Source organism: Gloeophyllum trabeum (genome assembly GCF_000344685.1).
Source record: "Gloeophyllum trabeum ATCC 11539 unplaced genomic scaffold GLOTRscaffold_00007, whole genome shotgun sequence".
Lineage (NCBI taxonomy): Eukaryota > Fungi > Basidiomycota > Agaricomycetes > Gloeophyllales > Gloeophyllaceae > Gloeophyllum > Gloeophyllum trabeum.
This window is the reverse complement of record NW_006920416.1, coordinates 56,333-80,234: the sequence shown is the minus strand read 5'-3', so window position 1 is coordinate 80,234 and position 23,902 is coordinate 56,333. Positions and strand designations below refer to the sequence as shown.

Here is a 23,902-nt window from a genome sequence, read left to right as displayed (position 1 = left end):
CTTGAATGAGGGTGTAGAATCATCCCTGACACCAGCGGACTGAGTACTGGCTAAGCACCAGCTGTCCGATCCCTCCTGATGTTTATCTCAGAATAATAGTAATTCTGTAGAAACTCAACTGTGGCATGGGAAAGGTGCGGTGGCTGATCAAACCTCACTTCAGAGGTGCCCTTGGGTGTGTCCAAGACGTGCAGAGTCTGTCGGTGAATTCCAAGCCTGCATGACCCACTGAGCCCCAGGTGGAGCACGCTGGAGCACGAGCGATGGGGTTTGGCGGGTTGGGTGCCTACCGAGATAGACTCAGGGAGCTTCAGAAGGGGGGATGCATGCAACGGGGGAGAGATTTGACCCCTTTCAGCCCCCACCGTCGATGTCCGTGCCAGCAAGGGAGATCGGTGGAGGCTGAATGGGAGGGTCTGGCGGCTGCGGTGCCTAAGCAAAGAGGCTCACAAGGGTGGAAATAGGGTGCTGCAACAAAGAGCAGAGAGAGGGGAGCGATTCCAGCCCCTGCCGTCGCGGGTTGCAGGCCGTCCGCACACAAGCGCCCGCAGGCGGCCGCAGGGGGGGAGGGGGGTCCCGGCGGGTGTTTCAATGTTGACTGGGAGGTGCGTAAACCCCCTGCCAGATAGTCAGAAGGGCCGAAAAGGAAGTATTTCCCGCGACGGACGGTAGGCCGGCCTACCGTCCGTTCCATATGGGTAGGGCATATCTGCCACGCTCGGCCAACCAGCCGGGCCTGGTGCGATGGAAGTGGACGACGTCCACCCCCAAAACTCCCTAGCGCCTCTCGGAGAACGAGAGGCGGCGGCTCGTCACGCGGTGCTATACTGTGCGACGACCGTGGAGGAAGTGATAAACGCCATCCCCGGCGTCTATCGCTCCGTCCTTCGTGGACCTCTCCTTGAGGTTGCCAGCCTCGAGGAGAAGTACCAGGCCAATCTGGCCAAACGTGAGCGTTGGGACACGCTCAAGAAGGACGGTAAGTTCCCTCCGCACATCGCAGGTCTGAAGGTGGCAACCTATCAGGCTTCGAAGGAGTTCGCTGCGGCCATTATGCAGCAACCTGTGCCGCCCGAAGGACACGTTCCTAAGGCGGGGGATGAGGAGCGGTACAACACCCTCAAACTCATCGATCGCCGCCACCATGCTTTCAAGGTGGAGGAGTTCGATGCACAGCTTCGGATCGTTGGCGACGAACTGAAGTTCCAAGCGGAGGCGCTTAGCGCCCAAGGACTCTTCGACAAGCTCTCTCCGCTCGTCAAGAGGCACTGGACCGAGGTCATCGAAAAGGCCTCGCAGTCCCCTGTTTTTACGTCCAATGAACAGGGGGCGATAGTGCAAACCTGGACGCTTAACCCGGTCGCGAAGAAAATCTACGAAGATGTTCTCCACGACCTCACTGTGTACGCTCACCGCATCCGCATCCTCGTCCAGACGCGGTCCTCTCTCAAGGCAGAGAAGGAGAAGAAGAAAAAGGAGCTACACAAGCGGGTCGACGCCATGCACGTCGACGGCGATGGGACCAAGGCAGTGCAGGACGCTGTCAAGTCGATTTCACCCTCCGCCTCCGTACAGTCGATGATCGACTCTCGGTTTTCCGCCCTCCAAAAGAAGATCGACAAGCGCCTTGCTAACTCTCAAGGTAGATGGTTTGATGGTACCTCTGCAGAATCGTCTAACCAATCTATTTCTTCCAGGATCCGGATCCTCCTCGAAGAAGGGCAAGGCGCCCAACAAGAAGTCTGGCCTCCCCGTCCAAGACGGGAAGCGAGTCGTTCCCCTGCCGTCCCGTCAAGCTCGCGTGGACGTCGTCAAGAACGCCGCCAAGAGGCAGAAGAAGAGCGCTCGTATGAGTACGGGCGGTCGACCTCCGAAGGGGAAAGGGAAAGGCAAAGGCAAAAAGAATTAGTTTACCTTGTCGGACAGTTACGATTTGTTTGTAATGGACCTGGTGCTATTCCGGATGTACTGTTAGATGTCCCCTTTCCGTTGGCAGCACAATGTATACTTGCGAATACCCCTCTTGCACGTTTGAGCGAAAACCGATTCGCAGCGCATATACATCTGTCACCGGGCGTTGTTGTGCCCCTTGAAATAGCTATGCAGCTTTCACTCGGCTTGCGGTACTTACTCTTTCAACCGCTCCGAAGCTCACTCTTTAAGACCGCCTGGAACGACTTTGAACGACGTTTCCGGTGGAGAATATTTTTTCTCTGTGAGACGAATGGAAAGCCAGATTTTTATGATCCAGACTACGAGGTATCGAAAGAAAAAGAAGAAAAACAACCTCCTAAGTTACCGTCATTCATGGAAGAAGCCATAAGTCGAGGCAGGCGCTTCGTAAACGAATCGATCGCCAAGTGCCCGACAGAGCGGGAGTGGGCTGATACCAACGACCTTCGTCGTGCGTTTAGGCCCTCTTCTAAAGAACTCCATGAGTTCCTTGTCAAAAACGACTACGTCGTTACAATGACTGACAAGAACCTCGGTTTAGCGGTCTCTAAACGCGAGTGGATCATTGAAAAATCACAGGACCTCCTAGCGGATCGGAATAATTATATTCCAATTACAGACATCCACGCTGGGCGTATCCTGCTTAAACAGCGAGACAAAATGCTCGAATTATGTGACGGAATGTTTTCTATTCCTAACCTAATCGAAGCAAGGCAGTTAGCCGAGTATTTCGGATATGCTCTAGGCTATCGGCACGAAATTCCTGAATGGAAGCGTGTCCCCACGAGCCTTAAAACGCTCATGGGCACTATCCCCGAATTTTACGGTATCCCCAAAATACATAAGGAGCCGGTTAAAATGCGGCCAATTGTACCTTGTCATAGTGCGATACAAAATCCGGCTGCCAAATTTGTCTCTAAAAAACTCAAACCGATATTAGACTCGGTGCCATGCCTCATTCGAGGAACCAAAGACTTGGCAATAAAATTGAGTGAGATCGCTCCCAAACTCAACCCGAAACGACGTCTCTACCTGGTAACAGGGGACGTCGTGGCATTCTACCCCAACATTCCACTTGGCAAGTGTCTCGGTATCGTTCTCGAGATGTTTGTAGAGCATTACTGTGGGGGTATGATTCCTCCTTCGGACTATTTACCTAAGCGTGGACCTGACGGGAACTTTATAGGCCATCCCGAGTGTACCAAGCGGTATTTTGAGTTCTTCCGAGAATGCCTTAATTTAGGCAACAGCGATCTTATCCTACGGTTTCAGGATCAAATATACCGTCAAGCTGGTGGTGTCGCAATGGGTGTCAGCGACTCGCCAGACTTGGCGAACCTCTTCGGATGGAATTACGAGAGGAAAAGTGGTATCCTGGACGACCCTGATGTCCCTTATTACGGTCGTTATATCGATGATATTTTCTATTTTTGCTACGCCAATTCTGAGCAGGAGGCGTTAGCACATGGAAATAAAGTTAAATTCGATAACTGTAGGATTGAGTGGTCCGCGTCATCCCAGTCTTGCGTTTTTCTGGACATGTTGATTTTTCTGGACGAGTCTAATCGACTTCAACATATGCCATATCGCAAGCCGCGGAACCACCTTGAACGTGTTCCATGGATCTCGAATCATCCTTTGGACGTCAAACGCGGTACGTTCATTGGCGAGATGTCTCGTTTAGCCACCTTGAGCAGCTCTCCGGAGCTGTATGGGAAAGCGTTGCAGGATTTGGTATCCCTGTATATAACGCGTGGTTATCCTGAGGACCTGGTTATGAACTGGCTTAAGAAACATGCCGTCGACCGTTGGAAAGACCGGCTTCGTGTGAAATCGCCGGAGGACACAGCCCTTGAAGGAGAGGTCCTCGTTCTTAAGTCAGTATTTAACCCGGCATGGAATTACTTCAACGCCACAGAGCTAGGAGACACAATCCTCGGCTATCTCAAGGAATGGTACAGGCGTGCCGATTCCTTGCAGTTCGATCCCGACTTTGCCGCGCCCAAGCACGAAGACTATGGGGACATTGAGAGTGCGCCTCTGACTGCGGTTGGAGGTGGTACGATCTCTGAAACCTTAGTCCCAATCGAGTTTGTGGATTTGCGGAGGATAGCCCCCCAATTTCTAGATAGAAGAGTCATCGTATCTCGTAAGAGAACGAAGAACCTCTTTGACTTAACAACTCTTTGGAAAAAGATTGTGTTGAAGCAGATGGACCGCGAGGTACCTGTAGTGCAAAATGTACTACCAAGAATCGACGACATCCGTATGGATGTTGGCGAGGGTACCTCAGCTCAAGGAAATCAACCCGCCGATGAGGATGAACGATTACGCGGAATGAACGCGTTTGATCGGTACCGCATTGAGCAAGGTAATTTTCGCGGCCCTACTCGAGACCCTGAGACTGATCGTCTTTACCTCGGACGCTTTGATTAGGATGGCGATTGTCGCTCCTGAATCGTGTTCGAACAATGGTATGAAACCTGTGATCGCGTGTGTTTACTGTGCTGAGCCGCGGGCCGGCTCTCGTACAGGTAGCCGCAGGATATAAGCACCCCCTGGCCACTTCGGTGCGACTAGGTGGTTAAGTAGATCAGGACCTACTCAGCAACCCGGCTCTGTCAGCCTAAGACAATCCGGTGGCTTACGTTTGGTCGTAAGGCCTCGGTTCTCTGAGCACAGTTGTTGACCTGGTCTTTGCAGATGGGGCATTGACCCAGTCTACATTCTCAAAGTATAGTCATCTCACTCTGTGGTGATAATAAAAATCGATGGACTCAAGGAAACCCTGTAAGTCTTACGTTCTGTACACGAACAGGCGGCTCATCGACCGCATGGTTAGAACCCTTACCCTAACCCGGACCCTAACCCTAACGTAAGCACTCTCCACTTAATCGTGGAAGCTCTGATTAACGTTCTAAACCGTTGGTGGTGGTAGCCTAACCCGAACCCTAACGGAACCCTAACCCAAACCTTACCCGTCCACCATATTGGACAAGGTATTCGCCGTGCGATATGTCATCCATTCTCGCGGTGTCGTGTGACTTGCGCGACTTAACTAGGTAAAGCCGTAACTCTTCTGGAAGTGGGGTCCCAGTCGAGGGCTGCTCCAATGTGGGCGGCTTGGCAACTCCTTCCTGGTTTCGTTGCAATAGTCACGTGACTCGTGGGAGTCCACCCCACGTGGCTGCGGAGACGGCCGTGGCTGGTCGGATAAAGCCGAACACAAGCTCGCATGGTGTGCGGGCCGTGGCCTTCCTTAATTGGGAGGTTGGTAACCGTTCTGATCGGCTACTGCGGACTCCGTGGTTCGCGGGGCGGGTGACATCATCAATCAAAGAATACTTTGGCGGCATCATCATGTGGTTCCCGGCAAGGGGAAACCTCGGAGTCGGCATGGCAAGCCGATATCACATGAACCCGGAACTTAACCGTGCCGGTATGCCGTTCGCACAGTATCGCTGACGCGTACAAGGTTTTATTTAGAACAACCAATCCCTTTCGAAGAATTACAGAGGTAAAGTTTCTCCGTAATTTGAAATGTCCCAGAAAGGTAGGGCCATTGTTCCTCGGCTGCTCGGCAGCCGACGGCATCGGCTCGGAGCTACGGGAAGTACTTCCGCTTAGTCGTGCACACTGACTTAGCGGCCCATCAAATTTCAAAATACTACGCAGACCTGAAGAGCATAAAATGCGAAACGGGTAGAGGCTTAGTTCCCCAGAGAACTAGCCCGTTGTCTGCTAGTTTCGCTAACTCTAGTCACTCTCCGACTCGCTGCGCTCGTCGTCGAGTGCCTCCCTAACCCTAACCCTAACGGAACCCTAACCCAAACCTTAACCGTCCACCATATTGGACAAGGTATTCGCCGTGCGATATGTCATCCACTCTCGCGGTGTCGTGTGACTTGCGCGACTTAACTAGGTAAAGCCGTAACTCTTCTGGAAGTGGGGTCCCAGTCGAGGGCTGCTCCAATGTGGGCGGCTTGGCAACTCCTTCCTGGTTTCGTTGCAATGGTCACGTGACTCGTGGGAGTCCACCCCACGTGGCTGCGGAGACTGCCGTGGCTGGTCGGATAAAACCGAACACAAGCTCGCGTGGTGTGCGGGCCGTGGCCTTCCTTAAATGGGAGGTTGGTAACCTTTCTGATCGGCTACTGCGGACTCCGTGGTTCGCGGGGCGGGTGACATCATCAATCAAAGAATGCCTTGGCGGCATCATCATGTGGTTCCCGGCAAGGGGAAACCTCGGAGTCGGCATGGCAAGCCGATATCACATGAACCCGGAACTTAACCGTGCCGGTATGCCGTTCGCACAGTATCGCTGACGCGTACAAGGTTTTATTTAGAACAACCAATCCCTTTCGAAGAATTACAGAGGTAAAGTTTCTCCGCAATTTGAAATGTCCCAGAAAGGTAGGGCCATTGTTCCTCGGCTGCTCGGCAGCCGACGGCATCGGCTCGGAGCTACGGGAAGTACTTCCGCTTAGTCGTGCACACTGACTTAGCGGCCCGTCAAATTTCAAAATACTACGCAGACCTGAAGAGCATAAAATGCGAAACGGGTAGAGGCTTAGTTCCCCAGAGAACTAGCCCGTTGTCTGCTAGTTTCGCTTACTCTAGTCACTCTCCGACTCGCTGCGCTCGTCGTCGAGTGCCTCCCTAACCCTAACCCTGTTGACTCTCATGCTGCAGCTTCCGGGCAAGGCTGTTCCCCCGCTGGCCTTCCAGGAGGGACACCCGGGAGACACAAGATGGTGCTGGCACAGCTGCTACGGTGAAGATGAATTATCTTTCCCACCCCAAAAAAGGCAGCTCCTCTGAACTGCTTCCCCTTCCTTTGAGGTCTTCCCCGTATCACCTTGACCTTACTCACATGCAATATAGCAATTGTAAAATCAGGCCGCAAAGCCTCATGCATGCCACATTGCATCAGTTTACTAGGGATGGGAATGAGTCATGGGGTGGGAAAGACAATTTGTCTCCACTGTGCCACGCGAGGCCCCTCCCCGCCGGCCTTCCAGGAAGGACAGCCAAGGTGTCAGAGCGAGGAGGCAGACTTACTTACACTAGCCATGTCCTCAGAGCCTGGTTTGGATGCTGCACGCCAACCCTTGGCCACTCACCAACCAGGGTTGTGCCAACCCTTGCTGTCTCTCCCTCCCCCTAGGGTGGCTCCCCAGGGCCCTAGGGTTGCTTTTCGACCCTAGGTGGTCTCATAACCCTAAGGGGTGCTAGGGGGTGCTATGGCCGGGCATGGGTGAGCACCTAAGGCTCATCGCTTTATTGTCCAGTGTAACCCATCATATGCCCCCCCCCCCAAGCTATGGGGAAAATCAAGTAAATACTGGTATTTTCTTTATTTCCTGCCACATCCTGCCACATCCTGCCAGAGCCCTTTGGGCCTGCCAGCCGGCATTGCCACTGCCGGCAGCTGGCATGGCAGGGTGGCACGGCACTGCCAACCACATTAGTACTGCTCCAGCTAAATTGCGGCAAATGCAGTGACCAACCATCAACGACACACCAGTAAAACAGAGGCGGATATATATGAGGTTCTTCGCTCATGCTGATTAATGTAAGTACAGAGAGGAAAACAATGCTGTAGATATACAATGATAGCCATTCAGTCTAACAGCCACACAGCCGAGCCACTCAAGGCAATAAACGGGCAAAAACAAACACAACGTATGTGGAACATAACAGAGAACGGTCCAAACAAACATGTATAATCCTCGTCATGACCGATGCAGAGCTCTCCGCGCCTCCTCTCCCGCTCTCCGTGCGCTAGCGAGCGACGGTCTGATCGCGCTCGTACTCGGCTGCTTCTTCAGTGTCGTCGGACCTGCGCCTTTTCCGCCCGCAGCTTGGGCTAAGTTTACCGTGGCGACGCGGAGCAAATTGTTGCTCTGTCGCCGACTCGAGGTGACCTTGAGCTTAGGCGCTGCGAGTGCGGCGGAGCTCGAGACCGCTCGGGTGATGGCTCCCCGGTCCTTCTCTGTCTTCTTAAGGAATGGACTAGGAAGATTCTCTTCGTCGGAAAAGTCATACTGGGGCGGTGAAGACGTCGTTCGTGAGATCGTGCGTACGCGTGTCGTCGGCGGGTCGTTACTTCTCTTCGTGGGTAGTGCCGGTTCGGACGTGGAGGCGGGGACGACGGTGCATGTCGAGGAGGTAGCCGAGTTGATCGCCCCGGTAGTGTTTGACGAGACGGGCGGGAAGTTTGCTGGGGTGAGCGTGGACCTGCGTATCGACGGCCTGCGAAGTCTCGTAGGCGGGGCAGCCAGTGTCTCGGTAGAGCTGCACGGGCTTATCCTAGCTGCACTCTCCCTGCGCGCGCTCTCCCGCCTGGCGGACGGCGACATCGGCTCGTCGTCTGCCTCCGCTTCGCTCTCCTCGGAGTCCACATGCACCTGGATGTCGCCACCGTGCACCGTACCGTCCGAGTCGGAGTCGTCGTCGCCGTCGAAGATCTGGCTGAAGTTGAGCCCGACCTTTGGACTCTGGACGAACAGCTTCGCAAGCTCGGAGGGCGCAGGCGTGGCGATGGGCTGACCGGTCTCGGTGAGGATGACGCCCTTCATCGCCGAAGGGGGAGCAAAGTCTTCGAGGAGGGAGTTTTCGGGGAGGATTTTGGTGGACTGACTGACGGGCGTCTCGATGGGCGGGAATTCGTGCCAGTACGCGTCGCGCATTGGGGTGCGGTCTTCGTGCTGCGGCAGACGCGACAATGGCGCGAGGATGTTCTTGACCTCCTCGAACGGTGTCTTATCGCGGCGCTCTGTACGTTCATGAGACCCCATCCACGAACCGTAACGTAACCGAGCTCACCTTTCCTTGTCTTCGTCCGGTCCCTCTCCTCCAGCGCCTTGATCCTGCCCTCCAGCTCCTCCCGAATGCCCGCGAGGCGCTCCTTCTCCTCCCTGAGCTCCTTCTCCCGCTCCGCCATCCACCTCATCCTCTCCTCAACAGCTTGCGCCGCCTCCTGCCGGATCTGCGCCTCCCGCGCGCGCCACGCCTCATTGATCTCCTCCTGCCTCCGGCGGATGGCGCCCATGATCTCCTCCTCGCGCTTCTGCATCTTCTCCGCGACCTCGACCTCGCGCTTTAGCACGAGCGCGCGCAGCTCCTCCTCGCGCTTCGCAACGGCCTCGCGGACGGCGGCAGCGACGGCGCTCTGGGCACGGGCGAGCTCGGCGTCCTTCTGCGCGAGTTTGGATTCGCGCTCTTTGAGCAGGGCTTCGCGGGCGTAGACTTCGCGCTCCTTGGCTGCGGCGGAGGCCTTATGCATTTTTATTTGGGCGATCCTACAAAGAATAGGAGGTGAGTGGAGAGCGCAAATGAGAAGGTGGGACACGTACATCTTTTCGGTCTCGGAGACTTTGAGCGCAAAGTCGATACGTTCGTGTTGCAGGAGTTGGGCGGCGGAGGGGCGCATCGCGGGCTGTAGGGTTCGTATCAGCTCGTGTCCCTCACACGATAGTGCGCCGCACTTACGTTCAGCGTGAGCATGGCCTTGACGACCTGCGTCAACGCGGGGCTGTACTGTCGGGGTAGTGGCGGGATACGACCGTTTCTGCAAGGGTACTTGAGTGAGCCTCGTACCCCGCTCAAGGCCACTGGCACACCCACCTGATGCATACACTGAGTTCGGCGTGGGTCTTGGCTTCGTGGAAGGGAGGGTGGAGGGCGCAGAGTTCGAAGATGAGGCAGCCGAGGGACCAGATGTCGGATTTGGAGTCGTAGGCGCGTTCTTGCATGAGCTCGGGGGACATGTAGTAGGGAGTCTGGGGCGGAGAGTGAGAACGAAGATAAAGAACGTGATGTAAGTAAGAGACGCACGCCCACGTAGGTATTCGCAAAGCTGGGCTGCGCGAGGGCTTTTGCCAGGCCAAAGTCGCCCAGCTTCACGGTGTTCATCTCGGAAAGAAAGACTGTGGCCACGTTTATATCAACAGTGCTGCGGGAGTCAACATGACGTACCATTATCCGGCTTCAAGTCCCGATGCAGAATCTGCGGTCTCCGCTCCCTCCCGTCCTCCGCGGGGCCGCCGCTGCTGGCGCGGCCGTGTCCATTCGGGTGGTGGCAGTAATGCAGCGCGCGCAGGATCTGCATAAAGTAGCTCCATATCGTGTCTTCGGGGATGGATCGGTTCTGCTTGACGGCCTGCTTGATGACAGTGGAGAGGTCGCCGCCGGAGCAGTACTCCATGAGGATGTAGAGGATGCCGGAGTCGTGGTCGATGTAGCGGTCGTGGTAGCGGACGATGTGCTCGTGGTGGAGGTCCTTGAGGATGTTGCTGGAGGCGTGCTCGAGCTGAGTAGACGGAAAGGAGACAGGAGCGACTCACACTTCTGCGACGATTTGCTTCTTATCACGCTCGCTCATGCGCTCGAACTTGAGCTCTTTCCTTGCAAAGATCTGCTCGCGAGTCAGCTCAGGCCGCAGAGAGTCGATGCCACAACACGCACCATGCCGTCCGACTTGCGCTTGACTTTCCGGATGATTCCAAACGAGCCATTGCCGATGATATCCAGGCTTTCGTAGAGGTCCAAATGCGACGCCATCGTTTGTCGGGGTCGCCAGGGTATCCGCTTGAGAAAAGGTATAAAGAAAGTTGCCGCGGGTCTCGCAGCTGTGTGCGGCGTTGTTGATCGCGGATGGCGGGAATGTTTCACAAAGTCACGCGTGCTCCCGAACGCGCAAATCACGTGGCCGTGATCGCCGTCACCGAACGCGCTGTCGCGAGGCGTCACGCGTAACCCTTCATTGCACTGCGACGCGCTCGGGTGGCTGGACGCTGCAGCGATGTATATCAAAACCCTGACAATCCAGGGATTCAAGTCTTGTGCGATTTTCTCTGTTTTCGCCGATTCAGTCTCAGCTGAGCTTCCGTTTAGATCGAGACCAGACGCAGATAGAGCCGTTCTCTCCGAGGCACAACGTCGTGGTCGGACGAAATGGGTCGGGAAAGAGTAACTTTTTTGCTGGTGAGTCTTGCGTCCTGCCCCATCTGTGCAATTTACAACGTCCGTGTGGGTGTGCAGCGATTCGGTTTGTGCTCTCGGATGCGTACACATCCATGTCAAGGGAGGAGCGTCAGTCACTACTTCACGAGGGCGTTTCTACAACTACCACTCTTTCCGCGTACGGTCCGTAGTCCGTTCCATCCCATCAAACCTACCGACGTGACCCATTCATGTACTCCATTCAGTCGAGATCGTATTTGACAACAGTGACAACCGCTTCCCCACCGGCAGAGAAGAGGTCATCATCCGGCGTACGATCGGTCTGAAGAAAGACGAGTACAGCTTGGACAAGAAAAGCGTCAGCAAGGCGGACGTCATGAATCTTCTCGAGAGCGCCGGCTTCAGCAAGTCCAACCCCTACTACATCGTGCCCCAGGGCCGGGTAAGATTCGCTTCTCTCTCACTCACCATACACCCTACTCATTCCGCATCTATCCGCCACAGATAACTGCACTGACGAATGCAAAAGACCACGAGCGCCTCGCCCTCCTCAAAGAAGTCGCCGGCACCAAAGTCTACGAGCAGCGGCGCACCGAGTCCCTGCGCATCATGGCCGAGACCGACGCCAAGCGCTCCAAGATCTCCGAGCTCCTCGACTACATCAACTCCCGCCTGACCGAGCTCGAGGAGGAGAAGGAGGAGCTGAAGGAGTTCCAGGAAAAAGACAAGGAGCGGCGCTGCCTCGAGTACGCGGTCTACCAGCGCGAGCTCGAGGAGGTTGCCGAGGCGCTCGAGGAGATCGAGGAGGAGCGCAAGGCGGAGGTGCACGGCGCCAATCAGCGCCGGGAGCAGTTCAATGTCCGGGAGAAAGAAATAAAGGTGTGTATCGTCCCTATTCGCCCGAGCGCCTGCTGATCTGCTCCATAGAATATCGAGCGAGAGATGTCAGAAGCAAAGCACACGCTCTCTACCGTGACCCTCACCCGTCAGGGCGTACAGTCGGAGCTGAACGACCTCTACCGCGCACGCACCGAGCTCGAGTGCGTCGTCGAAGACCTTCGCACCGCCTCCGAGTCTTCCGGCGGCAAAAAGGAAGAGACCGAAGAGGAGCTCGCCCGCATCGAGGCGCTCATCGCGCAGAAGGAAGAGGCGCTCGCGTCCCTCGTCCCGCGGTGGGAGGAAAAGAAGGAGCAAGAGCGCCACGAGAAGCGCCTATTCGACGAGGCGCGCACGAAGCTCGACGCGCTCAACGCGAAGCGTGGCCGGTTGAATCGCTTCAGGACGAAAGCCGAGCGGGACGCGTTCCTCAAGAAAGACATCGCGTCGATCGACAACTACCGCCGGACGCACGAGGCAGCGCTCGAGGCGTCCCGCGCGGGCCTTGCGGCGGTGCAGCAGTCCATGCAGGAAGTCGAGGCGCGGGCGCAAGCGGCGCAGGAGCGCGTCGAGGATGGCAGACGGCGCACGGTCGAGCTCGAAGGGGAGATCGGTAAGCTCAAGGATCAACATGGGGACCTTGTGGAGCGGCGGAAAGAGCTTTGGCGAGAGGATACTAAGCTCGAGACGCTCCTCCGGCACGCACAGGAGGAGCTGAGGTCGGCGGAGCGGGACCTTGCGAGTATGATGGACAAGGTAATTGTCTTTTGCTTGCGATGTACGATCGCACTGACTGAGACCTCAGGACACCGGGATGGGACTGCGTGCCATAGATAGGATCGCGGAGAGGCATGGTCTGGACGGCGTCCATGGCCCGCTGTACCGCCTTTTCGATATCCCGGACGACAAGCTCAATACCGCCGTAGAGCTGACTGCTGGCAACAGGTGAGCAGACACCAGATGCTCGGTGTTCGCTGAATCAAAGCTGACGTCCTCGCAGTTTGTTTCACGTCGTAGTCGACAGCGACGCCACTGCGTCAAAGGTCCTCGACATAATGCTCCGCGAGAAGACCGGTCGAGTCACGTTCATGCCCCTCAACCGTCTCAAGCCGAAGAACCCACCACTGCCCAGCGCGCAGGATGCGATCCCGCTCATCGAGAAGCTCCGATACGACAGCGCCTACGAGAAGGCCTTCCAGCAGGTGTTTGGGAAGACGTGCGTCTGCCGCGACCTCACCATCGCGGCGGCGTACGTCAAGAGCCACAACATCAACACTATCACTCTGGACGGAGACAAGGTCGATCGCAAGGGTGCTCTGACGGGCGGGTACCACGACGTGCGCCGGTCTCGCATCGAAGCCATCAAGAGTGTCACGGAGTGGAGGGGCAAGTTCGAAACCCACGATAAGCGCTCCAAGGAGGTCCGGGCGACGATTTTGCAGCTCGACCAGCAGATTACGCAAATGTGGGGCAGAATACAGGTACTGCAGAATCAGCACACTCAGGCGAGGGAGGCGAGGGAGGCCCTGGCGAGTGAACTGGCCGCTCTGAGTCAAGAGAAGAGGAGGCTCGCGGAGCGGGCGACCAAACTCGAGAGTGAAATCGAAGATGGGGTCACAGAGCTGACTGGTCTGCAGGCGAAGCTAGATGGGTATAGGGCTGAGTTGGCCAGCCCGATGGCGGCAGGTTTGACCGATGAAGAGGAGGAGGTGATCGCTTCCCTTGTCAAAGAGGTCGAGGTTCGCCAAAAGCGACTGGCGGACTTGAAGAAAGAGCGAAGCACGGTCAGTAGACATTACACATTTTTACCTTTGGATTCGATTGATTGATCCTTCTTAGCTTGGGAGCAGTAAGGAGCTTATCGAGATTGAACTCGAGGAGAAGTTACGCAGGCGAAGGGAGGAGCTGAGGGAGAAGCTTCAGTTGCATGGTGATGCGGACCTAGGGGTCGAGTCTTCGGCAGACAACCTCCACGCGCGGGAGCGAGAATTGCGCGCTCTGAATGCTTCCATCGACAGTCTGGTGAAGCGCACTGAAGGTTCGTGCGAACTTCCTTCGTCCTTTGGATTATTAAAGTTGAACCCCCACACCACCACCAGACCTCGACAAAGAGGCGGAAGAGCTTAATAAACGCCTACAGAAGCTACGAGCTGACCTCGAAAAAGTCCAAAGCCAACAGCAAGAAGACGGTAAAGGCATCTCGAAGCAGCAGAAGAGCACGGAGCGATACCTCGCGAAACGCCAGATGCTTATCGGGCGCAAAGAGGAATGCAACCGCAATATCCGGGACCTGGGTGTCTTGCCAGAAGAAGCGTTCGAAAAATATACCAATGAGAAGCTGGATCGTGTACGTCCGACATACTGACTCCCAGCTCGTCACTCACGTAAGACCTGCTCCAGCTTGTCAAGAAACTTCACGCCGTGAACCAAGGCTTAAAGAAGTTTGCTCATGTGAACAAGAAGGCTTTTGAGCAGTACAATAACTTCACAAAGCAACGTGACCAGCTACTTCAGAGACGCGAAGACTTGGACAAGTCAGCGGAGTCCATCCAGGATCTGGTACAGGTCCTTGATCAACGCAAGGACGAAGCCATAGAACGTACGTTCAAGCAAGTGGCAAGCAACTTTGAAGAAGTATTTGAACAACTTGTACCGGCCGGTCGGGGTAAATTAATCATTCAAAGGCGCATCGATAGGGTATTTCTCTTGGCTTTCGTGCTGCGCCCGATTATCTCATGTCATTGCAGGATGAAGATGGCGCTGAAGATGATGCCGAGGACACGCAGCAGAGTAGCGTTGATAACTATACAGGTGTCTCCATTAAGGTACGGTTTTGATGGTGCGCTCGGAAAGGCACGGTCTAAAGTCATGTGTTCAGGTCTCTTTCAATTCCAAAGTCGACGAAGGTCTGCGTATCCAGCAGTTGTCTGGTGGGCAGAAGTCTCTCGTAGCGCTCGCGACAGGTGCGCCAGAATTGCCTCTCCCCCGCACCGTACTGACCGTGCGTGGCTGCAGTCTTCGCTATTCAGAAGTGTGACCCGGCACCCTTCTATCTTTTCGACGAGGTTAGCTGTGTCCTCCCACATGCGGCGGTATATCATCTGACGGTACCTTCGCAGATCGATGCTAACCTTGATGCTCAATACCGGACTGCGGTTGCGTGTACGTCCTTGTGCCATCCTATATGACTGAGTTAATTACAACGTCTCCACAGCTATGATCCAATCTTTGGCGTCGACAGCCCAGTTCATCACGACGACCTTCAGGCCCGAGATGCTCGTCACCGCTGATAAATTTTACGGCGTGCTGTTCAATAACCAAAAGGTCAGCTCAATACGAAGCATCAAGCGTGAAGAAGCAATGGAATTCGTAGAGCAGGTGGGTACCCACCGACTTGCTAGATACTCCGAACGCTGCTGACTAGCGACGTCTTTTTCAGGAGGCCCAAGCTCAGTAGTCATGTCACGCTACGTTCTACCGCGTTTTACCTTGCCCTTGGGATCTAGGTGTTCAGTGTTCGTCGCTGCTCTATTTAATAGAAGCTGTATCATTATACCCCATGTTGTATAGTAGGACTATCTACTTGTAATTGTAATCTTTCTCGACTTTTATTTGAGACAACACACACGGATCCGGAGCCATCCTTCTATAGCAAGAGGACCTGCCCCATTCAAAAAAACAAGGCAAACGGTCGCTTGAGATGAAACATAAATACGGGGGTGGAATGTGCCCCTGGCGAGGCTGTGGAGAGCACTGTATCTCCTTTCGAGAACATATGTCGGGTGAGTTCTCCGTCCAGTGAATGCCTCAAGGATTTCCTGGAAATGCGGTACGAATCTCCATGACCTGCGACCCTGCAAGGACCATTAGTACGCGCCTCGAAATCACAGCGTCGGGATGTTCACGTACTAGTCAGCGGACATCCTACTCCGAATACTTCCATAGCCGCGAGAATGGTGGTGAGCGTGGCAACAACTCTATCTCGGCTGAATCCCTGAGGCCGTCTCTGAGGAGGCAATGTCGGTATAACCGCCATATAGTGGATCACGTCCTGGCATGCCAGATAACACAATGTCTTCAACCGTGGTCAGTCATGCTCCATCATGTTGGCATTGACATTTACTGCTCACCCCAAGAAGTGCACTAACCGGGGGTAGTCGTACTAGGTCGACTCGTTGTAGTGCTAACGCGACCCGTTCCACTGCATTCAGACATTTGGTAAATGATTCCCCGTTCTCCGTGATGAAGCGCGAGTGCACTCGAACAATGGCGAGCTGAGCGAGAATCTGCGCCATCAAGCAGCAGCGAGGGTCAATCGACAAGGCCTGTAGGGCGTCTAAGGGGAACATCGTCCGGGCAAATTCTTCCGCACGAGCCTCCAAGGTTAAGTATTCCGTTTGCGCGGCAGCATCTGCAATCAATGTCCAGGCGCTTGACTGTGACGAGTATGCGAAGATGCGCTTACCGATGGGACGCCACGTGAATTGAGAGGCCCGTTCGAAGAGGACAGCAGCTTGGGTGAGACAAGCCAAGGAAGAGCCGCCGCCGGTTGGTGTACTCACGTCCCCCTCGAGGAACCTTTGTATGGTGCGAGAGTATCGTACTCCTGCTGGCACGAGATTCTAAAGACGATGTCAGGACCGACATAGTACCAAGTCAAGAAAGGTGCCGACCTCTTCATATTCAGCAACTTCCCAAGGCCAAGGAGTATCTATCTGTGATATAGCGTTCTCTACGGTGCCGGTCGTCGAAGGCAAGTTCAGTGCTGCCGCCCACGCTTTATCCATGACCAGCACCATCCAGAACCCATTGATCCGCTCTCCCTCCTCAATAGCGTCCTGCGCGGGGGGAAGTGCAAGTGTGAACTCATTGGGTACGACGTCGTTCAGACTGTGTATTTTATTGAGGCGGTAACCCATGGTTAGTGATACCGCAGCGCTGGTGTGGTACCTTGCCTCTACGATACTTCCGGTGTAGAAGAGATAGTGTGCGAGGATCACCTCTGCTTGAACGGCCTGCATGACTTGGTTTGGGCGCAGATTTGAGAGTACGAGGCCAAGCTGGCTCCGGACGCGAGCGAGGAACACCGTCTCCCGGGCTCGGATTTCGTCGGACCGGGAGAGACGTATACCTACCAAGTATACGGCGGTCATGAGAGCAGGGAGGGGGCGGTTCTCTTGCCCCAGAGTAGACACAAGCACAGTAGAGCTCATAAATCGGCGCGGATCCAGGAAGAATCCGAATTGTGTCGCGTGTGGAAGGAAGGTTTCCAGACTTGGAAAATGTTTCAGAAGTCAGTATCTCGAAATACTAGAGTCTGTTGCGTGTCAGGGGGCGTACAGAGAACGGGCGATGTGCCTGGGAGGTTCGTCGTAATCCCACCATCCTGAACCAGTAGTGACGCCTGCCTGCACAGCGGGTGGATTAACCCCTGCATAGTAAGGGTACTGCCCGGCAGCTGCAAGACATAGCTCAGTTAATAAATAAACGGCCCATTAGCAGATGGTCCTCACCTCTCGTTGCATCTGGTAAGACACCACCAGTAGCTTCCATCCGTAACCCTTGAGTACTGGAAGCGACATGAGCCCGAGCGCCAGGAGCATGAGGGTCATGAAGGGTCACCGACGTTGAAGGCTGGCCCGGATTCTCAAGTTCCTCAATGCGCGCCTCGAGCTCTGAGATCGTGTCCTGCAGCATTTGCGTTCGAGTGCGTCCGCCGTCTGCATACTCGCAGTCTTCCTCTCGTCCGGCTCTCTCGCATTGACCGCAGACGGGTCGAGCGCCGTCGCATTTCTTTTGAGATAATCAGTGAAGATAATACAGCATATAAGAGAGAGTCTAACCATTTTACGCTTCCTTTAATCCCAGAGGTGAGATGGCGGTGAGGAGAGGAAGGTGACTCGTACTTACCTGCAATTCAAGCAGGCTTTCCCCCTCTGAAGCGGAGCAGTAGAAGATCCCTGAGAAGAGGTTTCGGCGTTCGCGTTAGCCATGAGACTTGCTGTTGTGATCTTTCGATGACAGTTAACTGACCTGTCAACTTTAGAGCAGCGCCCTATATACTGTGGTCTCGCCCTGCAATTGTGATTTGATGGCGTATTCTGATACAATCTGCTCTACAACGGCTCTGCACAAGCAAATTTCATTTCCGAATTGCACGTTTCAACCGCCGTCCAAGGGACGAGTCAATTGCCCGTTCACTTACTCGCCCCACTACACGATGCGTTGGCAATGAGCAAGCCGAGGCGGGTCATCATCGTACCAAGCAAGCGTATTGACTCACCAGGTATCGTGACCTGTATTAGCAAGTCCAGACAATGTAGCGTAGCGCTTGGTACGGACGGGGAAGCATCGAAACGCGCTTATTCATTGGTGCAAGGATCCAACCGCGTCTCGGCGACTGCACCCAACTCACCGCGAATATTAAGTTCTAACCAATGAGAGCATGCGCACAGCCACGCCACCAAACTTAGAAATCCTGATGCCAAAGAAAGCTATGATGTCAGATTATTCAGCAACTTAGCGCGCTTTGGCGAATCGCGTCCCGCCGGGACGCGTTCACGCTCTCACCGTAGATCACCGTGCGCTTGCGTAAAGGCCGGGCGGGCTCGTAACGGAGTCCTTGGAATAGACGACCAGAAAGATCCTACACCGTCCGGACGAGACGGTTGGCTCCAAAGTTGTGGGGAAGTTGGGCGGCTTTGCTTCAAGTTTCGACTCTGGGGGTACAGAATTCGGAATTCGCTGTATATTGAGGTCAGTCCGGCCGAGAACGGCCCCCGTACCTCGTCATTACTGAGGGTCGAGTCATCCACCTGGAATACGCGTCAATGGCGAACGATTCTGCTCACCAGCATGCCATAATTTGAGACACGGTTACCGGGCCCCTGGTCTTACTCAGCTCGGAAATTAGAGTTCGTGTCTCAGGTAGACGCACACCCAACAGATCTACGCGCCGGCGGCGCCCAGGTAGAGCCGGTGGACGCTACCGTCGGCCTCGCAGAAGCCTATGACGGGGTATAGGTCGGCAAGTCCTCCGCGGGTGTCCATGGATGATGTGCACGCAGCAGGAAAATACTTTGGCTGTGTTTGTATTCAACGAAAGGGAGTACCGGGGGAGTGTATCGACCGTCGCCAAGCGCTGCGGGTGGTGATTGCGAGCAGTCAAGACGAGCCAATCGAGCGAAGAGGTTCTGGGCTCGCAGGAAACACAGTCAATTGGGGTTGCAGTGCAGCGCCGACTGAGCTCGCAGACGCTCCGGCAAGTCAGAAAGTGTAGAGTGAATGAGAGACGAATGGGACAGCTAAGAACCCGCCAGATCGCGTGGGTGTAAATGACGAGCCGGTCATGGCTGAGGTAGAGGGGGGCAAGGGGATTCCAGAGAGAAAATGCGGTTGCCGAGAGCCTGCGTGTGAGCCTTTCGGAGGGGCTCGTACACACTCGTCGCTCGAGAGCGGCGTAGTGCACAGTCATGCGCTATGGCAGGCATGGCGTCCAAGCGCCAAGCAGATTACAATGAACAACGCACGGTTTGTTGAACGAGCGCATAATCTGACGAGACACGACGCAGACCACGGACCATCTGCACTGGAGCGATTTGAGAACCTGGCTCAGCATCGATGGATATCTAGAGCCACCAGCGACCGCAGGGTGGCCAAGAATCATCATTTTGAACAACACGAAGGAAGCCATGGCTGCGAGACACCCGATCGCCCTTCTTGTCCGGCGGGGTGTCGTAGATATACATGCAGTCCCCGATGATGTTGTGACAGAACCATATCGTCCCCCGCGCAGGCCTCATGCGCGCGCTTGAACGCCATCGAGACAGCCAGTGCGCCAAAGCTTGCACGAATGGCGTAGAAGTGAACGGCTGCGATCCCTACTATGATGAGAACGCGAAGGACGGAGGAAGATCTTGCGTTATATAACGCAGCCTGCGTACCCCGCCGACGCGTCCCGCCCGCACAGCATAATACTTACCTGATGTACGAGTGCGGTTGACGCTCCGAGGATGATTGCGACGAGCTTGATGCGGCGGAGTTCGCACCGTACGCGGAGTCTAGTATATCAGCAGCATCTAACAACTGGGATCCAAACTCGCCATGGACGTGGACCCAGGGCGGGATGACTTGCGCTATATTACATGCCCTAATCAGCGCTAGCCCATGATGTCCACAAGTCCTGGGCCTCCCCCGGTACGATTGCTCGGGTATGGCGGAGACGGCGGGACGCGGGGTTGAGGGACGATCTTCGGCAGTGAGATATACGAGGGATTGGCGGCGCGCGTGGTGTGTGAGAGGCAGCATTGCGCGGAGATGGTAGCGGAGGAAGGCTCGATGCAAGCGAGGCAAGCGGGGAAGATGGGGATGGAGTACCAGATATCATGGGATGCTCTGACAGCTGGTACGATACGGGAGCGAATGTCAGAGGGGATCTTTGTATGCTTGGAAGCAGATGGCCGCGACACGGAATAGACGTTCCATCCATGGTCCCACTCACGAATACCGATAGTCTCGAGATCCAACAATTTATATGACCACATCTACCGATACACGATCGCAAGACTTCAAACCAATATGTAAACGCTACAAACCTCGATACAACTCAGACACTCATCTTCATCGCGATGCTCGGGTACGGATCGTAGCCCTCCACGATCACATCCTCCGCTACAAAATCATCTATACTCTGCACCTCCCTCCTCCACCTCAGCTTCGGGAACGGCCGCGGCTCGCGTTCCAGCTGCACCTTGAGCGCGTCGACGTGGTCCTTGTACACGTGCGCGTCGCCGAGCTGGATGACGAGCTCGTGCGGCTCGGTGTGCGTGACGTGGGCGACCATGTGCGTGAGGAGGGCGTAGGAGGCGATGTTGAAGGGGATGCCGAGGCCGAGGTCGGCGGAGCGCTGGTACATGAGGCAGGAGAGCTTGGGCTTGTCCTCGGGGGTCTGGGGGAGGTGGACGTAGAACTGGCAGAGCATGTGGCACGGCGGGAGGGCCATCAGCGGGATGTCTATTGAAAGGCGTGAGTGGACATGCAGGCATCACAGACGGGCTGAACACACCCGCGGGATTCCAGGCGCTGAGGATGATACGTCGGTCCGTCGGGTCCTCCTTGATCTTGCGTATGCACTCGGCGAGCTGGTCCACGCCCTGCCCGCTATAATCCGCATCGCAGTCGGCATACCGCGCCCCAAAATGCCGCCACTGGAAGCCATACACGGGGCCCAGGTCGCCCTCCCTCCGATGCCCGAGCCCGCGCTTCGCGAGGAAGTCCTGCGAGCCGTTTCCGTCCCAGATCTTCACGCCCTGCGCGGAGAGCAGCTGCGAGTCGGTGCTGCCCTTGATGAACCAAAGAAGCTCGGCGACGATGCCGCGGAGGAAGGTGCGCTTGGTGGTGAGCAGGGGGAAGGTGCTGTCCGCGAGGGAGAAGCGCAGCGGCGGCGGCGCGAAGAGCGAGTACGTGCCCGTGCCGGTTCGGTCCGGTCTCGGTGCGCCGGTCTCGATGACGGACTTTATGAGGTTGAGGTACTGCTCTTCTTCGTGCTGTGGTATCATCGTACACATTTTCGTCATCTGTCGCGGTACGCGTCCAAGTGAAAACGCTAATGGAACGCGCGACGCGTGACAGAACGTGACTCTTCGCGATTTCCCACGTATTGTTGTCGATCCGGTGGCGATCGCTCTGCATTCCTCTTTGTACAAACCGGGACCAGCAGTTCCTCTTGCTTTTGTTTGCATTTCTGGCCAGGAACGGGGAGTGTAGCCTCGGGGAAATCGCCGGATAGGCGGCGTATGGCCAGCCACCGTCAAATAGTTCATGCTGAGAGCGTCGTCCGAGTCTGCTGGTCCAGTTTACTCGGATCGGGATACAAGGACCTACAATGTTGGCGGCACTCCACTCACGGAGACACTCGCCTTTCGCAGACCTTTTGTCTCATTCCCTTGACAACATCCCACCGGACAATAGACTCCTGGCGCTCGGCGTCGGCCAACCATAACTCGTGCCGCCCGACAATAGCCCGGCGGCGACCTCACTCTCGGTGCCGCGAGCGCAGGCGGATTGCTTGTCTTTAAAGATCGTCCGTATGAATGGATGCGCACATAGACAGGTTAGCGGGCCATCCTGTCTCGTATTTTATTCTCTCCGCTCAGCTTAGACTAGCCCGACATGTCTGTCATGACGCTCCAAGGCCAGCCCGGCCGACCCACCGTGCGTCTGCCCCCACCCTCCGCTCGCTCACACTCACTTTGCACCCAGCCGAAGAGCAGCCAGAGCAACAAACTCCGACTATACCTCCTCTTCTACCGCTCGCCCGACCACGCCAAGTTCCACGCCGCGCTCACCATCGCGCCGAAAAAGCCCGACCCGGCAAAGGTGCAGACCCTGCGCTTCCGCGCGGGCGAGAGCAAGCAGGTGGTCAACTACGACCAGAGGATGGTCGCCGCGGTGCTGCTGTGCAAGCTCGACCCGGACGTGACCGGCGTCGGGCTGTCCATGCTCCTGTCGAGGGAGGTGCCGGTGTATGATAGCGGCGGCGGCGGTGGTGGGAGGCAGTGGGTGTGCGATGCGATAAATGTGAGGGGAATACTCCAGCGGTATGAACAAAACACTGATATATCCTCCCCCAGCTTCTCGTTGACCGAAAGGTTATCCCCGCGCTCCCGCTGAGCGTCCACTCCCTTTGGGAGAAAGGATATCACTTCGCCGAGAGCGTCGAAGAGGATGAAGATCGACAAGTTCCTACGTGCGACGTCTACGGCGCCAGGATTCGCTCCGAGTTGTCAAGAATATCATAACGACGTGACGCACACGACGCGCCATGAAACGACTGTCGGGCGAGCGTCGCTACCTCCGATTTCCACGGCGGCGACCCATCTATATCACGCATGCGATTCAAGACCCCGGACCTCCACGACTGGAATAATGGTTCACGACATTTATGGTATTTATGACGATCACGTCTCAGGTCTGCCGTGCAGGGCGCGGTCAGAGCTGATGTATCTTGTGATTATTTATGGCTGTATCCCTAGCAATATTTATCTATCTATCCATGTATCACGACCTGGCATGTTTGTACGTATATACACTCTGTGTAGAGGGTAGACCCCTTGGGTACACCTCTTACTCAGTCCGGATCCGCCACCAGCACTTCGAGAAATCACAAGTGCAGCAGCACGCCAGCGCGGCAACTCCCGGTCCATGGCTTCCCTCAGCGCGATCGCCATCGCGCTCGCACTCCTCCTCCCGGTCCTCCTCCTCCGCCGCCACTTCTCCAAAACTACGTCTGCACACGCCTCTGCCGCCCCGCAGTCCCGAGGCGACGACGAGAAGCCAAAGACGATCATGCAGCCGCCGCGCGAAGACCTCGCACCGCCGAAGGACGACCCGTACACGCTCGAGCAGCTGAAAGCGTTCGACGGGTCCGACCCGTCCAAGCCCATCTACGTCTCCATCAAAGGTGCGCTCCTCCCCCTAACCCTAAATGTGTCCACCGCCTGAGCAGCGGGGCAGGCACGGTCTTCGACGTGACGCACAAGAAGGACGTGTACGGCCCGGGCAAGTCGTACCACATCTTCGCGGGCAAGGACGGGAGCAGGGGCCTGGGCATGTCGAGCCTCAACGCGGAGGACGCGGTCCCGGACTACAGCGCCCTGCCCGAGAACGAGATGAAGGTCCTCGACGACTGGCACAGCTTCTTCTCGTGCGTATCAGCGTCATTGTCCCCTGCGAGCGTGTCGTGCTGACGTGCACATAGGAAGCGGTATAATATTGTCGGGAAGGTTGTGGATCTGCCAGAGGCTGTGGCGCCCAAGTTGTAGAATTCTCTCTCTCTCTGTCCTTTGTATTCGTACCTCGACCGTGCTGTCGCAGCCACCGTTTCCTAATCCAGCTATTCCGTCTGACCTAATGCAGCCTCGGTTTTGTTTCCGCACCTCCCGCTCCTTGACCCTTATGGCTGTTATTATCGTGCAAGCCGCTCACACTCCCTCAGCCCCAGCGAAGCCTCCCTGAAGGATGGCGCAAGCGGCCGCTCCCTCCATACGCTATTCCGTCAGCGCAGAACCTGAGCGGCAGGCAGGACATCCAGCTGCTCATCATCCAG

The 23,902-nt window shown here is 55.8% G+C and overlaps 7 protein-coding genes across 7 annotated transcripts; 4 read left to right on the top strand and 3 right to left on the bottom strand.

Moving 5' to 3' along the window:
* Positions 1–744: 744 nt before the first annotated feature.
* On the top strand, positions 745–1,909 carry GLOTRDRAFT_129278 (uncharacterized protein; the record flags this gene model as incomplete). Its single annotated transcript, XM_007867968.1, has 2 exons — positions 745–1,642; positions 1,698–1,909. The coding sequence occupies 2 exons, from the start codon at positions 745–747 to the stop codon at positions 1,907–1,909; spliced, it is 1,110 nt and encodes a 369-aa protein (XP_007866159.1).
* A 5,565-nt stretch (positions 1,910–7,474) lies between these two features.
* On the bottom strand, positions 7,475–10,518 carry GLOTRDRAFT_138720 (Pkinase-domain-containing protein; the record flags this gene model as incomplete). Its single annotated transcript, XM_007867967.1, has 9 exons — positions 7,475–8,731; positions 8,782–9,257; positions 9,312–9,394; positions 9,448–9,526; positions 9,583–9,737; positions 9,793–9,884; positions 9,934–10,250; positions 10,302–10,372; positions 10,423–10,518. 9 exons carry the CDS (start codon positions 10,516–10,518, stop codon positions 7,689–7,691), a joined length of 2,412 nt encoding a protein of 803 aa, XP_007866158.1. The 3' UTR covers positions 7,475–7,688.
* A 241-nt stretch (positions 10,519–10,759) lies between these two features.
* Positions 10,760–15,436, top strand: GLOTRDRAFT_76269 (structural maintenance of chromosome protein 3; the record flags this gene model as incomplete). Its single annotated transcript, XM_007867966.1, has 17 exons — positions 10,760–10,799; positions 10,852–10,941; positions 10,999–11,103; positions 11,166–11,362; positions 11,425–11,799; positions 11,848–12,552; positions 12,602–12,741; positions 12,797–13,580; positions 13,636–13,834; positions 13,896–14,143; positions 14,197–14,493; positions 14,544–14,621; positions 14,675–14,759; positions 14,812–14,861; positions 14,916–14,958; positions 15,011–15,174; positions 15,236–15,436. 17 exons carry the CDS (start codon positions 10,760–10,762, stop codon positions 15,251–15,253), a joined length of 3,618 nt encoding a protein of 1,205 aa, XP_007866157.1. The 3' UTR covers positions 15,254–15,436.
* A 1,033-nt stretch (positions 15,437–16,469) lies between these two features.
* Positions 16,470–17,753, bottom strand: GLOTRDRAFT_22167 (uncharacterized protein; the record flags this gene model as incomplete). The annotated part of the gene is made up of 5 exons (XM_007867880.1): positions 16,470–17,070; positions 17,137–17,267; positions 17,419–17,589; positions 17,640–17,652; positions 17,707–17,753. Coding segments are annotated over 5 exons (963 nt in total), but the record flags the coding sequence as incomplete, so codon positions are not given.
* Positions 17,754–20,309: 2,556 nt separating this feature from the next.
* GLOTRDRAFT_116116 (thymidylate synthase) lies at positions 20,310–21,353 on the bottom strand (the record flags this gene model as incomplete). Its single annotated transcript, XM_007867965.1, has 2 exons — positions 20,310–20,808; positions 20,861–21,353. 2 exons carry the CDS (start codon positions 21,351–21,353, stop codon positions 20,402–20,404), a joined length of 900 nt encoding a protein of 299 aa, XP_007866156.1. The 3' UTR covers positions 20,310–20,401.
* A 282-nt stretch (positions 21,354–21,635) lies between these two features.
* GLOTRDRAFT_138717 (uncharacterized protein) lies at positions 21,636–22,595 on the top strand (the record flags this gene model as incomplete). Its single annotated transcript, XM_007867964.1, has 4 exons — positions 21,636–21,907; positions 21,961–22,008; positions 22,057–22,374; positions 22,428–22,595. Exons 1-4 carry the CDS (start codon positions 21,884–21,886, stop codon positions 22,593–22,595), a joined length of 558 nt encoding a protein of 185 aa, XP_007866155.1. The 5' UTR covers positions 21,636–21,883.
* A 391-nt stretch (positions 22,596–22,986) lies between these two features.
* On the top strand, positions 22,987–23,731 carry GLOTRDRAFT_76263 (cytochrome b5). Its single transcript, XM_007867963.1, has 3 exons — positions 22,987–23,257; positions 23,311–23,500; positions 23,555–23,731. Exons 1-3 carry the CDS (start codon positions 22,999–23,001, stop codon positions 23,616–23,618), a joined length of 513 nt encoding a protein of 170 aa, XP_007866154.1. The 5' UTR covers positions 22,987–22,998; the 3' UTR covers positions 23,619–23,731.
* The last annotated feature ends 171 nt before the right edge of the window (positions 23,732–23,902 follow it).

Coding starts and splice junctions, on each gene's coding strand:
- GLOTRDRAFT_76263 (XM_007867963.1), top strand. CDS start 22,999: ATGGCTTCCCTCAGCGCGATCGCCATCGCGCTCGCACTCCTCCTCCCG. Junction 23,258..23,310: donor CATCTACGTCTCCATCAAAG/GTGCGCTCCTCC, acceptor GCAGCGGGGCAG/GCACGGTCTTCGACGTGACG. Junction 23,501..23,554: donor GACTGGCACAGCTTCTTCTC/GTGCGTATCAGC, acceptor ACGTGCACATAG/GAAGCGGTATAATATTGTCG.